At 36.0% G+C, this 17,681-nt stretch overlaps 2 protein-coding genes across 2 annotated transcripts in view; one reads left to right on the top strand and one right to left on the bottom strand.

Annotated features, from left to right (window-relative positions):
* Nucleotides 1–1,398, top strand: part of LOC107659740 (galectin-5-like) — a 2,929-nt gene extending 1,531 nt beyond the window's left edge. The window contains exon 5 of the mRNA XM_016448771.1: nucleotides 1,241–1,398. Within this exon, the coding sequence (XP_016304257.1) occupies nucleotides 1,241–1,387 (147 nt within the window). The 3' untranslated portion in view covers nucleotides 1,388–1,398. The remainder of the gene's footprint in view (nucleotides 1–1,240) is intronic.
* A 4,884-nt stretch (nucleotides 1,399–6,282) lies between these two features.
* Nucleotides 6,283–10,977, bottom strand: LOC107659768 (galectin-5-like). The gene is made up of 8 exons (XM_016448797.1): nucleotides 10,748–10,977; nucleotides 9,749–9,837; nucleotides 9,314–9,519; nucleotides 9,097–9,206; nucleotides 7,534–7,563; nucleotides 7,000–7,088; nucleotides 6,719–6,875; nucleotides 6,283–6,616 (listed from the first exon to the last, which is right to left on the bottom strand). Exons 4-8 carry the CDS (start codon nucleotides 9,172–9,174, stop codon nucleotides 6,470–6,472), a joined length of 501 nt encoding a protein of 166 aa, XP_016304283.1. The 5' UTR covers nucleotides 9,175–9,206; nucleotides 9,314–9,519; nucleotides 9,749–9,837; nucleotides 10,748–10,977; the 3' UTR covers nucleotides 6,283–6,469.
* Between the last annotated feature and the right edge of the window lie 6,704 nt (nucleotides 10,978–17,681).

Below are 17,681 nucleotides of genomic sequence, written 5' to 3'. Positions count from 1 at the left end.
AGGGTATTAATTTATACAAAGCAATCTATATGGCATAGATGGCAAAGTGGGTGTTGTAGTCGTTTTTGGCGTGATGGACCTGAGTTCAAATCTGCCTTTTGCATTAATTAAAAAAATAAATAAATAAAATAATGAAGGAAAAATTTTAAAAGTTGAAAATAAGAGTATAGGGTAGGTGTAAGGAGGGCTTATATTGTCCCAATAAGGTGGCATCCATTTAATAATTTTAATACAAAATATAATTTACACTTGATATGTTATTATTGCATACTGTTTTATATTGTATGAGGTGCAGATAATTGCCACTATTTGCAACATATAGTATAAATAGCAGAAAATCCTGTTATTTTAACATAGAATCATTAATCAATTTTAACATTAGAATCTATAGCTTTTTGCATTTAGTGTAAATAGCATATCACTTAGAAAATACTGCTGTAAATACAATCCATTGCTATTTTCACTTAGCTTCTATCGTATTTACACTTAGTGCACATAACCGCTGCCAAAAACAAAGATCTTACTTAAAGAAAAGGTGGGACAAAAAGATGGGATTAAAAAAATAAAAAAATAAAAATGATCATACCCATAGCATATAAGAATGAATCATCTCACCTTAGAGCAAGTCAATTGTCAACTGGCATACAAACAATATAACACAGCCAAAATGAGAACTATAATTTTAGTATCACGGATGTATGCTTATTTAATGTATTTTTCTGAAATGATAAATGCTTCAATATCTCTTGCAAGTAAAGTGTAAAGCGGTTGAAACTCCCACCATGGTTTGAACATTCATGGATAAATATTTGCATGATCTTGTGGTTGTCAACTACAAACCAGTCTAAGCTCATTGTCACAGTCTACACCCATGTGTGCTGTTGGCTTTCATCACTATTTTAGTGCTGATCCAACACATTTGAAACACTGAAATGTCACTCTCAAGCAAGATGATGGTATGGATCAAAACTCAAACATGCATCATCCTGAGAAAATGTATACAAACTTCAAAAACTTTTTTAGATAAAAAGATTTTTATGTTCTTCCTTCATTTAGGTATAAATTAACAATACAATCATACTCACACTTATATATCTGCATTGACTTAAGTTGATGTTTCCAATAAATAGGAGTAAAAATCTGAGGTTTTAAAAGTTTGGTTTGTTTGTTCTCATATTTATTTGTTACAAATAAATGATGATAAATGATTTCACATTTTTTACTTAAATGTGCATTTCAGGTAATCATTTGTTGCAGTCCTGATAATTATGAGGTGTTTGTCAATGGAAAACAAACTCACACTTACAGCCATCGCTACAATAAACTGGAGGAGATTGATGTTTTAGAAGTTAGTGGAGATGTGCAGCTGGGCTTTGTGCATCTCTGATAAGGATTCCATACACGTCTATAAGAAATATGTTCAAACCCTGAATAAATTAAAGAAAAAATAATAATGATAATCTGTGTTTCCATATGCAAAGATATTTTGCTTGCATGCATATAAATCTGATTCCCATGTGATTATCCACAGCTTCAGCACTGTTATGTTTAGTCTACTTGTAATGTGTAATATTTAAGTTCTCTCATTCTAATGCTAAGTTTTAAGTTGTGATAGCTCATTTTTACAGTAAATAATTTTAAGCGAATACACAAACTCTTCTGTGTGTGTTGGTCCAGATTATTTTAAATATGTCTACAGACACAATTTGTTAGGTTGCACAATAAAATAATACCTGTGTAAAACAACACAGATGTTAAACTTGACTAACATTTATTTGTACATTTTTTTATCCCTCCTTTCTTATTTTGAATGCCTCTGATCCACCCACATTCATAAAGCAAACAAATATTCAAAAGTTTATAATTACGACCCAACAGAAATGCTCCTGATCACTAGGGGACGGCGTTGAGCTGTAAATGTCATGGAGGAACTTTTGCCTTGTCCAAATACCCACACTTCCGGTCTTTGCACTTACCACTTATATGACATATTTCCTGTATTTGGCCCATATTTGGTATACCGCCCCTTAGTCTGTAAACTTCCACTCAAGGCACCGTCATTTGATTTCGCAAGCGACAACGGTGTACCAGCTCTAATGCCATGGCGAAAGTTTTGCGCAAAACATGCTAACTGTTCTGTCTTTGGCTGCACAGACGAGCACAGAACACTGTTTAGAGTCCCAGCCTCAGAGGAGACAAGAGAGCAGTGGATTTATTGATTTATTTACTGTATATTGCTGCTGCCACACAGATCTAAAATAAACAAGCGATTTATTTCCCAGCTGTTTACCTTCACAGACATAACCGACTGTTTTTGTAACTCGTGTGTGTTTTTAACGTAAACTTGTGTGTGAATGAGAACTTAGTTTAGTACTCACATGCTGTGACAGCCGCTTTCTGTCCGTGTGCTTCGGATGTGTGCGCTCAGAAAACCATATATCAGAAGTTTAAACTCATATGGTATAAAACGCATGATTTCAGCGTGATAAACATGATAATCAGAACCAAAATAGATGTTTTTAGCAGATACGAGCTGTAAAGGCGCAGCTAGGGTTAGGGTTAGGGTTAAACCCTAACCCTAAGCTAACCTAACCTAACCCTTCTGGAAAAAGGGGCGGGGAGCAGCAGCTCATTTGCATTTAAAGACACAGGCCCGCAGAACAGTGTGTTTCTGCTTCCACTCAAAATAGGCATTTTCAAAATTATATAATAAATGATCTGTGGAGTATTTTGAGCTGAAACTTCACAGACACATTCTGGGGACACCAGAGACTTATATTACATATTGTAAAAAGGGGCATAATATGTCTCCTTAAATAATAATCCATACGGAGAAGAAAACTTCATGCCGTTTGATCAAATGCATACTTATAGAATACAAAAGGTAAAAATCTCCCCTAAAACGTAAGCCTGTAGTGTATTAAGTCACAAGGTTATTGTTCAGGCCTTCATTCTCAACACAAACACAAGGGAATCAATAATTTGGAGTCAGAGAAGGTTTCTCATGTACAAGAATAGGCTCTTTAAAAGGCTTCCCAGCATGGTGGCAATTATTATGTGCGCTCTTTTCTAAAAAGCCACTTTCTGTCCGTGTGCTTCGGATGTGTGCACTCAGAAAACTGTATATCAGAAGTTTAAACTCATATGGTATAAAACGCATGATTTCAGCGTGATAAACATGATAATCAGAACCAAAATAGATGTTTTTAGCAGATACGAGCTGTAAAGGCGCAGCTAGGGTTAGGGTTAGGGTTAAACCCTAACCCTAAGCTAACCTAACCTAACCCTTCTGGAAAAAGGGGCGGGGAGCAGCAGCTCATTTGCATTTAAAGACACAGGCCCGCAGAACAGTGTGTTTCTGCTTCCACTCAAAATAGGCATTTTCAAAATTATATAATAAATGATCTGTGGAGTATTTTGAGCTGAACCTTCACAGACACATTCTAGGGACACCAGAGACTTGTATTACATATTGTAAAAAGGGGCATAATATGTCTCATTTAAAGCGCACACTCAAATGCTCACGAAGAAGAGCGCTTGTGTGTTCGGCTGAGTAATGTAAGTGTTTAAATATACTTGCACATCGGCTTTTATGCTTCATTCTGGGGACACCAGAGACTTATATTACATATTGTAAAAAGGGGCATAATATGTCACCTTTAAATACTTTGCATTTTAAAATCAACTTCAAAATTTCTGTTCAGTAGTCCCAATAACGACATAATTGAATTTGTGGTGCTTCTAATTAAGTATGTAAAGCAGTTGCAAATGTTGTACAAAATCAATATCACCACTACTCATCTTTGCACCAGTAAAACGTGCAACACTTTCATTTTAATTAATAATTTTTACCAAATTATATGTAATATCTCATTATTAGATTAATATTTAACTTTCATTGGAAAGGTTTCTGTGACCTCTCGCGAGATCTCGGCAAATGCTCTCTACTCTCCTCTCTTCTCTCTATCTGTCATCTTTTTGTTGTTGTTTTTTCTGCCTCTCTCACTGGCAGACTAGAGGATTTTCCAACCTCACCTACCAGCACAGCCAAGCAGGAGTTCCTGTATGTCTAAGTTTCCTTAGTAACCTTGTCCAGTCCTTCATGACCATTCATAACATCTCCATAATATTTGTATGTCGCAGTCCCTTCCATATGTCAAATATATACTATATAGTATATACCTTTCACTCTTACTAATCCAAATGCTCTCCTGCTCTGAATCCCTTTCATATAAATGGTTCACAGGATTATATAGTGTCTTCAGTAGCGGTCATTGAAATCATAACATCCCCATGACACTAATTTTACAGTCATATTTACTTTAATGCATTGTTCCATTGCCTAGTCCAGTGGTAGGCAAGTTGGGTCTTAGAGAGCCGCTCCAACCGTAATCAAACACACCTGAACAAGCTAATCAATGTCTTCAGGATTACTAAGGCTATAGGCAGGTGAGTTTTGTTTTCAGGGTTGGAGCTGAACTCTGCAGGACTGCGGCTCACTAGGACCGAACTTGCCAACCCCTGCACTAAGCCTTGAATAGCGCTCCGGATTTAGTGTGCGTTAAGGGCACTGCGCTTTGGGGTTTTTAAGACCTGGGACAGTCTTGCGCATGTAACCCCTCTCTCCCGGGTCCTCACCACCACACCTCGTTCTTGCTCCGAGTGGGTCTCGAACCCGGGTCTCCGGTATATATTTATATATATATTAAACTCTATATGTTGACATGAAATGTGGCACTTAACCTAACTTATTGAAGAGCCACAGAATTCATATTTCATATATACTATGGAAACCCTGAACCGCAACGTGGAGGAAAAAAATTAAAATAAATCAATGTGGGAGGAAAATATAGTGTCTTGAATACTTACAGAAACAACTAACTAGTGGTAGGAGCATTATATCATATTTTAGGCAGTATATTATGTTGTTGTTTTTGTTTCTGATTATAATGCAACTAGTGCTGTCAAAATGTCCTCTGTGAATTTCCTTGAGTGGCCCAGCCAGAGCTTGAGTTTGAACCCAATCAAATATTTCTGGAGAAACCTGAAAATGTGCGTCTGCCCCCATCCAACCAGACAGAGCTTGAGAGGTGAAGAGATGAGGAGAAGAATGGCAGATAATTGCCAAATGATGATGAGCAAAGCATCATACACAAAAAGACTTGAGGCTGTATTTGGTGCCAAAGGTGCTTCAACAAAGTATTGAGCAAAGGCTGTGAATACGTATGTACATGTGATTTTTCTGTTTTTCATTTTTAATAAATTTGCAAAGATGTCAAATAAACTTCTTTCACGTTGTCATTATGGGGTATTGCTTGTATAATGAATAATGAATTTAATCCATGTTGGAATAAGGCTGTAACATAACAAAATGTGGCAAACGTTATGCGCTGTGAATACTTTCCAGATGCACTGTATACGAATTTATTAACTGTTGACACATTCATGTAGTAGAAAAGTATAGTCATAAATGCCTACACGTTATTTGCATTACTAGCCTGATCGGTGTCTACTGATTTAAACAAAAAGGTATTGATGCACATGTTTTCAGTTTACTGACTTCTAACACAGTTCTCTGTTGTTGAGACAATAACAGATGATATTGTAAGGACAGAGGTGTAGGTGGAAATATAATGCGTGCAGGTCTTTTACTTGCGTTTCTGCAAAGTGTACCTAATTAGTTTGGATTTAGTGTCAGTTTGATTCTAGCTTCATGTTTAATCTAAGTTCAATTTCAAGTGACCGTTAAATTTAGGTCTAATTAAGAAATATTAGAAAATATTGGTCATGAAAGAATTAAAATATTTGATAATTAAGGACATCCCGGACATCACGGATCTCATGATCACAAATTCACAGGCCAGTATTTTAGTGAAGTACTTACACAACACAAGAAATTAATAGATTAACAGTAAACTGACCTGCATAAAATTAAATAACAACATTCTCATCTTCGTTTACAATGGTGAAATGCTCCTGATCACTAGAGGTCGCTGTTCCAGAAAGTTTCCAGCTCAACACCACCCTCTAGAGGTCAGGAGCAATTCTGCTGGGTTGTGACTATATTCTTTTTGAATGCTTTATAAATTTGTGTTGATTAGATACAGTCAAAATACGTTAACTAAGAAAGGGCAGATAAAACAAGTATATGACAGTAATATGTAACAAATTGTTCCTTTTTTTACAGGTATTAATTTGCTCATGCAATCCAACAAATTGTGTTTGTAGGCATATTTTATAGAATTGTTTACATGCACAGATAACACACATAAGTTGGACACATGCATGCAGAACAGTGTTTATTCATTTTTTGTTTTTATGCAGCTGTGGACAGTCCCACTGGTCTCATATTAATATGCAGGCAAGCAAAACATCTTTGCATTTGAATAATCATCTTTGGCATACAGGTTTATATAGACTGATGCAGGTTTTGAACATGTATTTCTCATAGATCTGGATGAAGTCTTTGTCAGGGCTGCACAAAGCTCAGCTGCACGTCTCCACGAATGTCTAAAACATCAATGTTCTCCAGATTACTGTAGCGATGGCTGTAAGTGTGAACTTTTTCACCGTTGGAAAAGACCTCGAAATTTTGATGAGTGCAGAAAATGGTGACCTGAAACACACAAACAAGACAAGGATGTGAAATCACTAAATACACATATCACCCCAAATCTATTGCACATATGTCTACATTTTCCTTTTTAACAACGTCTACCTGCAGTGGTTGCCCTCTTTTAAACGGCATGCATCCACATTGTTCCTCCTTGCCCCATGTCCCATCATCATAAGTGTTGCATACAACCACATTCTCATCAAAACGAAGACTGTATTCCAACGCAATTCCAGTTATGTACCGTAGTTTAAAACATATCCTGTTGCAGAACGGAAAGTAGAGGAAATTATATCTTTATATCATGGATCATATGGAGAATGTGTACATCCCAACAGCATGTAAAACCATTTTAAAACAGATCTATGATCTTTTTTGTGTCAAACCTTTTTGCTTGTGGGCTGATGACTCCTTGGATGATGATGACTTTGCCAGGCTGTACTCCACCATAGATTATGCTTTTGTACGGCATTGTCTCATTGTGGGTCAAAGAAATTAAAGATATTTATAATATACTGAAATGCAATATTGTATAGCACACTAACTGTTTAGTCCCTCATCAAACTTGAATTCAAATCCACTTTAAATATAATGCATAAATTAATTGTATTCAAGATATTTTAAGAATGCATTGTAAAAATGTAATGTCCAAACAACAAATAGTATTCCTACAATAAAGTATGACGATAATAGCAGACACTAATAATAACAGAGAACTACCACATATCTTTTGAAGCTTCGTGTCAGTGCAATGCATTATGCCACTGATGAAATAAAAGTGCTAGTAACTCTTCAAAAACTAAAATCGAAACACTCTTGATTACCACAAGATTGTCCTCACCACGTCTTTCATGATTTATGTGACAGAATTATTATTAGAGATTTACATTGATTATTTATCTGCCAAACATTTAACTTACAAAAGATCCTGGAGGTGCGGCATAATGGGGCTGTAAAGGAAACAGATGAATGCAGATGTTTAGGACAGGAACGCATGTCATTTAGGTTTGGAGGTTTTTAATTTCAGTTTCAGTTAACACAAGAAAAACTGAATCATTTTCAAAATGCTACTGTTGTTGTGTCACGAATTGTAGTTTTAAGTAGTGGAATATAGTTGTTTAAAGCTCAAAACTGTGATTTGTTTATAAAGATAAGCCCCTGTTTCGAGTTGTGAGGTTCAGGCAATCACCGGCACCAGTGGCGTGTTCCTCGCTGAGAACGGCCTTAATTATGTAGCCTTACTTTTGTATTTTTTAGTGCTGGGCAATGATTAATCGCATCCAAAATAAAAGTTTTATATATATATATATATATATGTGTGTGTACTTTGTATATTTATTATGTATATATAAAAACACATATAGTATATATTTTGAAAATATTTACATTTACATGTATATATTTATATTCATGTAATTTATATTATGTATTAATTTATATTAATATATAAACATAACATGTTTTTTTTCTTAAATATATACATGCATTTATGTGTATTTATACATAATAAATATACACAGCACACACAAATATATTATGTACACAAAAAAAAAACTTTTATTTTGGATGTGATTAATCATTGCCCAGCACTGGTATTTTTGTTTTAACTGAATGTTTTAAGAGCTGTGCTTTTTGAACAAATTGCTTGCTTGTCTTTTATGCACTATACATTATGATTATTTGATAAAATCTCTTTTGTGGGTTAGCATACTAAGCATTGGTCACTCTGTTAGTGATTTTATATTGAGCATATTTTAAGGAGCTGAGGCTCTGTGCAGCTTTATCTGAATATGTCTTTAACAATATTCTGTTCAAATAGGAATGTGTTAAAATGAGAATAATTTCCCACTTCCGTTTACCATTTTTTATATTATATTATGTCTTATTTTATAATCACTGTGATCCAATTTTAGTTTTCACATTTCATTTCATTTTTATTTTATGTTTGTATTTTAAATGTAATTAAAGTTTTAGTAATTTTGTTGTGTTTTGTCATATTAATATTTTAGTTAAATATGTCTACAAAGTTGTTTTTATTTAAATATATATATATATATATATATATATATTTTTTTTTTTATATATATATAGTTTTGTCAGCTAGGTTTGTTAGGATATGACAATATTTGGCTGAGATACAACTATTTGAAAATCTAGAATCTGAGGGTGCAAAAAAATCAAAATATTGAGAAAATCACCTTTAAAGTGATCCAAATGAAGTCCTTAGCTATGTATATCACTAATCAGAAATTAAGTTTGAATATATTTATGGTAAGAAATTTACAAAATATCTTCATGGAACATGATCTTTACTTAATATCTTAATGATTTTTGGCTTAAAAGAAAAATCTATAATTTTGACCAATACATTGTATTGTTGGCTATTGCTACAAATATACCTGTGGTCCATAAGACTCCAGGTGTGCTCCAGGGTCACATAGTGGTGAAATTTTCAAGAGCATTCTTTAATATATATTTCTCACCGCAAGATACTGGAAGGCAACTAAATTCAATTCAACTTTTCCAAACACATAGATGTGGTCCACACATGAGAACGGCATACGGTGCTTGTACTCAAAGAAGGGTTTCCCGTCAAAAAGATAGTTATACTTCTATTGCAATAAAAGAGGCCTGTAGTTTTGGATAATAGAAATGCATGGGGAAAAATGGTTTCCAGACAGAATAGCAGAACTTAAGCAGTGTCAGTAACCTTGTATGACTCCTGGGTGACGAGGATCTGCAGAGCAAACGCCTAGCCTCTTGGGACGGGAGTTTTGTACTCATGTTCTTCTTCGCCCCAGACACCTTTCTGATTGGTGTAGTGCACGACGAACCCAGATCCTCCTTCATAGCGAGGGTTAAAATGCAGTATGACATCAGACCCATACTGAAGGTTCACCTCCAATCTTGTGAAGACAGATTAGAAAGAGTAAAATAATTAAAAACGTATTTGGTGATTGTATTTTCAAAATACGCATTCAAGTTACATATATACTTTGCATGTGCTGCTTTAACTATTAAGAAACTTGAAGTGCATAAAGAAGTGTAAAACACAACAAAAACATATTTCTGGTAAATCTGTGGTTGACGAGTTGAAGCACATTCATGTCGTTTTACAGAGAGACTGTTACTCACGCGTCTGCATTTGGCCAAACCCGTCAACATACAGTAATACTCATGCCATCCTGCAATCCTCCCTGGATTGGAGTACTGAACGGGACACTCTGTGTGAAAGATTTACATACCATTTTCATACATCTTAAAAAATGCATACTTGCTCTTCTTTGCACATTAATGTTAATGGTAAAAAAAATAAAAAATAAAATTCCAGAAAATGCATAATGTTTTAAAACACTCTTCTTCTGATTATCTATATCAGCAATCCAGATCAAAGTGTGAGGTATCTAGTGTGAGCATATTTCAACATTTATCTTGTTTATCTCTTATCTTAATGTTTATCTCAACATTTCAGTGTGTTTGTCTAGAGATGAAGCTAACATATGCAGGACAGTGACTCTTCTGGAACGTTAGAACAGAGTCTGTATTCTCTAGTCTACACACACACACACACACACACACACAGATTGTAGTTTCTTCCTGTTTGTCCCCTCAGTAGTCTTTATTGTAAACTGCTGTGTCTAGTTATTCTTGTAAACCTTTGTATTTATAAATGATCAAGTATTGGCTGTTATTCTGATAGACTCACTTTATGTTCCTTCTTGTTGTTAAAGTTAAAAACTCAGGGCTAAATAAGTAATTTAGTTTTACTGATTGAAGAATTTAGTATATGCAGTACTGAAAGAGTTCCAATGTGATAACTCATCAGAAATAATTAGACCAGCCTAAGGGGGTGAATTCTTGTGCTGAAATATATGTGTATTTATATATATATATATATATACATTTCTAAATAAAACAAGATTATTGAAGTGCAATTGACCATTTGACAGTTATTTATTTGTTAAATTTACTAGAAACTTCTGAATGAAAATTGGTTCAAAGTAAATCCTCCATTTTTTATATATATATACATTTATAATATATATATAAATTATTTTTTTATAAAACATTCAACATATTGTCAATTGACATGAACTGAAATGAATCATGATTTCAAAATAACTGGTGACTTACCGGGTTGAAAAATGGTGGTTGCTGATGCAGAGCCATTGTGTTAGATTTTAAAGTTTATCTTTAATCTTGTATTCAAGGCTGAAGGATGACTGAAGCTCCACTTAGAGGTTTCAGAATTAATGTAATGTGGTCTGTCCTTGAGTGCGCAGTTGTTGCCAGTTTTCTTCAGCAAAGAATGCACGATCATGTGAATAAATGAACACACACGCAGAGAGTGTTATGATCAAACTTTCTTCAGAGATTTATTGTTTTAGGCATTGGTTTATATACCTTCATAAATGAAGAAATATCATCCCATCGGATTCTCACCCAATGAAATTAACTCTTGCCTTTTAAGGAGTCAAAATGAGCAAAATAGGTTAGTGGGTCCCAAACACATTCCTGGAGGCCCTCTAAAGCCCGAAACACAAAGCACGATTTTGGGCTGTCCCAGACGAAAGATTGGCATCGTGAAACAATCGTAGCGATTTCTGTGATCGTGGCTTCTAATCAGTGGTCCTGTGTCGTACAGTGAGAGAGTTTCAAAGACAGCAGTTGTCACGGTCTTGCGACCAAAGATAGCCTGCGATACAGCATGATCATCGCACAGTGTGTTTGCTGCTACGATCCACGTTTACTGACCAACCAATAAAAATGCGACATGAAATCAACACGACATGGCGCTAAAACATAAAACTGCTTACCTCAAGCTCCTATCCCTTCCTCTTTCTCTGCTTCCACTTTTTTTCAGCACACATAAAAACTACAACTGCTAAAGTGTGATTTGTCATGCTCTTTTTGTTTACCACTAGCGCAGTCTGATGACGTTTTATTCTTCTATTGTAACGTGCTTGATCTTATAGTATTGCTAAAATCGTGCAGTATGTCTGAGGCTTAACACTGCATTTTTTCAAGTTTCCTTAATCAAACACACCTTTTTCAGCTCATCAGCTCATTACTAGAGACTTCAAGACCTGAAATAGGTGTGTCAGTGGTTGCACAGTTAAAGTTTATTGTAAATTCATAAGGGAGAAAAAAAGTAGAAAGTAAATCAGCTCCATAGCTGATTCCAAGTAATCAAGGGCTTAGGATGTTCCAAGAAATATGTTGCAATGACATACATCGGGGTCAACGAGATGGAGGGAGGAAAGGGCATAAAAAAAATGAAAGCACCCCTTGAACACCAGGGAAGGCTTAGCAAACAGCCTCAACCTTCAGTGAGTTTTAATAACACTTATCAGCAGCAACTCCTGCACTCCTTCTATTACTCTTTTAACAGTGCTACATACATCAACCACAATGTGCCACTGACATCTATTTAGCACCCCTCAAGCCTGAGATATAGTTTCAGAATGCAGCACTTCTGAACAGTTGACTAAAACGTTGATCAATATGGCAACACACTACTTGGGCATTTCCTAGTACTAGGGATACAGATCCTGTGCTCTTTTGAATTAAGCATTACAGCCATTTTGGTCCATATCCAAAATTCCTGGTACATACAATACTTCTAGTGATGTCTTCAGTTTGATCCAGGTTTGCTGTGTTTGATTTAAAGGGTTTCTGTTGAGTATTGTGGGTTACCATTGTGCTGAAGAGTAGAGTCTGTGTGTTTTTTTTTTATCACTTAATGCAGTTGAGTTCCAGATAAACAAGTTACTTGAGTGCTTTCATTTTATATTAAGAAATATTATTTTTAGTGGACTCAAATTAAATACGTTCACAATAATAAAATAGTTCCATGATTAACAGCATAAATATTAGTTTTTTAACTTTTTTTGACTTTTTAAATGAACATCACATGATATAAGACCAAATTCTTTTAAATAACTTGCTGCTGCTGAACTGCACCTTTGTGTCTAATGCAGTAGTAATTCGGGCAGTATAAATGTTACATAAATTGGCTAGTTGTGTTTCACTGTCAGTACATGCAGGTTGCCTGAGGCTGCCATTTGAGTCTTTCAATCTTTCATTATTGGCTTCTAAAAACTTTCACTTTCATGTTTCATAACTCCCTATTTATAGTCAAATTTCACGTCTGTGCCAGGGCTTTGTATGTACATGCATTGCATGGTAAAAAGGCCATTGTGTTCAGGCAATTAGGTTTGTGAAATGTAAAGGAATGAATGAAGGAATTAATTAAACAAACAAAGCAAACAAACAAATAAATAAATAAATAGCAACAACAACCTACTTTGAATTCCATTACAATTCATCAATAATTTGTTTATTATATGATCCTCTGGACCCAGTTGTTCAAAAGTAATCCAGTGGGATTTCGGATCACGGATTGGATCAAATCTTGGAAATGGGTTTTTCAAAAGCAAAAGAGGGATTCCGAACTAAGATCAGATCATGTGATCCGATCTTACATTTGATCTGGATCAAACCTGCCCTTTGGGTTATTCAAAACTTTGAACTCGGTTTGGGATCTATTTGATCCAAAAAAACAGGATTATCCTGATCCCATCAGAAGGGTGGACTCAGTTGTGATTTTTCGAACCAAATAAAATCAGAGTTTTTTTTTTTAAGGGAATGATCACAAAATCAATGTTTACTGAATTACTCACGGTTGCTTTTCTCACTCCCATATTGTCACCAATTACTTGGTAGAAAGTCCCACATGCGTAAAAGCACAGAGCGATTAAGCACTGTTCCTCCACGGATAAAGCATGACTCCTTTGGGTTTGGTGTTGGAGTGTTGGCCTGACAAGATCTGCAATGTACTTAATGTCATCTCTCCCAAAGCGAAAACGTGCATACAGTTCTTCTGATGTGTATTGCTCGAGTGGTTTGGCACGCTCAGCATGCACCCTTTGACGGTACCTTCTCCTACGGTAACGATGAACAATACCCGCCATGTGGATGCCTCTGTAGGTTAAAAGAAATGGGTGCAAAGACATGATGTGTTTAAATGGTGTCACACATTAACCAGCAATGAGCTGATTGGTGTAAGCCTAATTGAGCACAAGCCAAAGCAATCATGCTCAAGGCTTTTAAGATCAGTGTTGGCTACACCAAAGAGTTGGAACCATGGACTCAAAAGGGCCTAATTTCACTGTGGCAGAAACCTGTGCACTGCTGGAGGGTGTTCGGGCCAATTTTGCCTCAATAGTAGGAGGTTTCAGCTCTGCAAAGGGTGGAGAAGTGACCAAAAAAGGAAAACACAACATTTGGGAGGACATAACCAATCATGTCAATGCCATGGGGTCTGGCCAAAAGAGGACCATAAAACAAGTTATGTTGCGATGGAAGAACCTTATAGGGCCAAGACAATGAAAGACCTTACTGAAGCCAAGAACCCCGAAACAGGTAACAAGCCATATAAGAGGGGTGATTTCACGGATATGGTCCTTGATATCATAGGAGGAGAAAAATCAGAGGCTCTGCATGGCATTGAAGGCATAGAAGCAGATGGAGAGGCCACAAGTACTAGGACTTCAGAAGAATGCGAGCAAAATTCTCCTGCAGAGGAAATGTTTGTCCTGGACTTAACTACAGTGATTGAGGAGGAAGATAGATCCCCAGTGGATGTAATGAAGACAGTCCAAGACGTTCCTACAAGAAAACGCAAACGTTCCTCAGCTACAAACCAGGATGGTGACAGCTATGAGTTGCTTCTGAAATGGGAAACCGAAAGAGCAGAAGTACAAATTGAACTGGGTAAAGAACAAATCTTGCTTGCCCAACTGCAGCAGAAAAAAGTGCAGATGGAGATACATCTCCTAAAGGCAGAGACGGAAAGAGCTGGTATCTGTCCTGTAAATGATTTTTGACTATTGGATAGTATTGTTTTTGTTTTGTTATTTAACATTATAACAAAATAAGGAATGTAAAATGTTTCTGTTTGTTACAGTGTTTCTGTTTCTTACAATTAAAACAAACAATGGCTATTTGTGGTCACCGGTATTTTGCGTACCTGTTGTTCTTTGCTAAGCCAGTAGGCTACACTGTTGGTTCCATTTAAGGCTCTGGTAAACAGGATTTGGTAATCCTGAAATTTGGTATTTGGATCACAGTGATCCAATCCAATGTTCCTTTTAAAAACTGGAATAAAAGTAAACTGGATCAGGTGATCCTGGATAGCAAGACATGGGATTTCCAAATCCGGATCAATTTGATCCAGATTCAATTTTTTGAAAAACTGGGCCCTGAAGATCCTGCAGTTTTTATATAGTCCACTATATAAATGGATGTACTTGGGGTGTATTTAGTTCCATTAGTTCTTAATTAAAATATCCCATATATTGATACTAGACTGTACTAATACAGAAGATCAGAAGTCATTTTAAAAGATGAAGTGAAGTTACATGTAGATCTGCTGGTGTCACTCTATTGCCTGTGGCTGTAGTCATGATTGTACTTGCCACGGAAGAGGCAAGCATCAGCTCACTACATACTTTCACAACTACTTTTTAATTTATGCAAATTGTGCTTTTTGGCACATGTGCTCAAAAAATTATAATATAGTTTTCTAACATTTGCACGATAGATACTTATGTGGTTTGCCTTTCAATCGGCACATTGCTGATCCAAACTAATGAGTTGATTCTAAGTGAAAGTGTCACACTTTTCACTTCTTCTAAACATTCATTATATGAGCCAAAAGTTATCTATTCAGTTACTAAACTTGCCCACAGAAATAATGTACTAGAAATGTGAGTTTTCTTTAAGTCAAGTCACCTTTATTTATATAGCGCTTTTAACAATACAGATTGTGTCAATCTTGTGTCAGTCTGTAGTTAGAATATCATTTGTAATTGTAAGGGTTTAATAATAAGTGTTTCATTATGGTTACACATGAATTGGTTTCCAAATGGCTGAAGGATGATAAAACATACAGTTAATTGTATCCAGCATGTGAGTTTTTCATTTTAAACACTAAAAATATATTTTAGACAGTTTTATTCCACTGAAATTCTTTAAAAAAATGTTTTTAATGTCATTTTTTTTTGGTGTAAATAGCCAGATTAATGTAAGTATCAATTGCAGTATGGATAAATACTGTGAAGGAGTTGTAAAAAGGGTATTCTAGAAATAATGCTTTTAGAAATTGTGAAGAATTTGCAGGAGTAATTCAGACCAGAGTGCTATTGTCTGTAAGACCCTCTCTACTCATCCCTGTGTTACAGCTTCTACAATTTTTGCTGCTGCTGCAATAACTGATACTCCAGCTGCTGCTCCCATTATGTTCATTCTTACAGCTCCTAGTCCAATCCCATCACTGGTTGCCAGTGCAACTGCAACCACTGCTGCTGCTGACACTCCTGCAGCTGTCATTACTACATTATTTTGTGCATCCCTTTTTCTTCCTGCAATTGTATTTTCTCTAGCATTTACAGGGGCTCTTGCTATTTCCCCTCCTTTTGCTCTGTCTCTCCTCTCTACTATTTCATCCTCTCCAGTCCTACTGTCACTGTTCTCATTATTGCCATTCTTACACTTGTTGCTTCTGTTTTCAGTTCTTCTATTCCTATCTGTCTTAAACCTCCTATTAATGCTACTGTTGTAACTACTGGCTTTGTTACTCCTTTAAATGCAATGAATGCTGCTAAAATAAACACAGTTTCAACAACTATATAAACTAAATTCACAAGTTTCACTTGCACTGATATGGCAAGATGTTTTTCTTTAGTTTTCCTCTTTCATGGACAGCTCTTTTCACCTTGGTGTGTAAATGTATTTAATCTTTGGCAGTGAATCGCACTGACTCTTTCGCAAGACGTCAATCATATGAATATTTAAGCCTCCGGGGTCATTTTGACCCACGAGGGACACTTTTGTTATAGGTTCGGGAGGGACGGATGAGGGTTTTAAAGGGATAGCAGCCAAAAAACCTAATAACCAGCTGCTGTGATGTCTGTTAATCAAAGACAAAAAAAGAGGAAATCAATAACTTTTGTAGCTTTAAGGATTCTTCTATATTTATTTATTTATTTATTTATTTATTTTATTTTATTTAGTGTTTGATAACTTTATTCAATTTGTGTATATTTCCTACTTGCTGAAGGCCACAGGTAAATGTCACATTTATTATAATGGGTTTATGTGAAGATTATTTTAATTTCATTTAAATTAGAAGTTATTTTAAGTAGTCTAATGAATGTTAAAATTGATAGCGCTTGTAATGTTGAATGGCTAGTCAATGGTTAAATATCAGGGGAAAAAACTATTTCATAGAGACATCAGTAGTATTGGTGTCAGTGATACAGGCCCTGGACTGTTTTTGTTGTTTCTTCATCCCTAATGCCGAGTTCACACTGCACGATTTTCAAACTCATCGGATCGTCGTTGTTTTCACACTGCGTGACTATCTGGGGTAGCAGTCAGTTGCTGCTGTGTTCACATTGCACGATGAATCGGCGACAGGAGGTTACACACTGCATGACTTTACAATAGGAAGAATCGCCGACAGCTCTGTCTGGTGCAGGGTTGCCAGGTTTTCGCTACAAAACCCGCCCAATTACTACTCAAAACTAGCCTGAAAATAGCCCAATTGCTTTCGAGGGGGTCCCCCAGTAAAAATCGTGTTTTGGGGGGTAAAATACACATTTTTTTGGCAGGGTTCTCCCAGTACAATTCACATTCCACGCCCTAAATATCACGTTATTGGGGTCGCTTCAACCAACGAGCACCGATTTGCCTCCGATTTCGGGCATTTGTCGGCGATTTCGCAAAACCTGTCGTCGAGTGAAAAATCGGGCTAAAATCGTGCAGTGTGAACTCGGCATTATGTGCTCCGTGACCTAGTTTTCTCTCATGTTTGATTGTGTCATTTGGTTCAGGTGTGTCTTGTTAATTGCCCACGTCATCCCATATGTTTAAGCCCTAGTCTGTGCAGTCTGTGTTGTTCCGGTCTATAATGTCCCTACATGTGCTCCGGCCTGTTCTGTTCTAGATTTACCCTTGTGTGGATTTATTAAAGACTATTTTCATAAATCTTCATCTTCTTCGT

The sequence above is a fragment of the Sinocyclocheilus anshuiensis genome, unplaced genomic scaffold, assembly GCF_001515605.1.
Source record: "Sinocyclocheilus anshuiensis isolate Anshui unplaced genomic scaffold, SAMN03320099.WGS_v1.1 scaffold968, whole genome shotgun sequence".
In the NCBI taxonomy this organism is placed as follows: Eukaryota; Metazoa; Chordata; class Actinopteri; order Cypriniformes; family Cyprinidae; genus Sinocyclocheilus; species Sinocyclocheilus anshuiensis.
This window is presented reverse-complemented; position numbering and strand designations above follow the sequence as displayed.

What these genes read in the sequence shown, in the direction of transcription:
- LOC107659768 (XM_016448797.1), bottom strand. Translation starts at nt 9,174, where the DNA reads ATGCCGTTCTCATGTGTGGACCACATCTATGTGTTTGGAAAAGTTGAA. An exon ending in TTGCCTTCCAGTATCTTGCG is followed by an intron (nt 7,564 to 9,096) that starts GTGAGAAATATA and finishes TTTCCTTTACAG; the next exon opens with CCCCATTATGCCGCACCTCC. An exon ending in ATCAGCCCACAAGCAAAAAG is followed by an intron (nt 6,876 to 6,999) that starts GTTTGACACAAA and finishes GTTCTGCAACAG; the next exon opens with GATATGTTTTAAACTACGGT.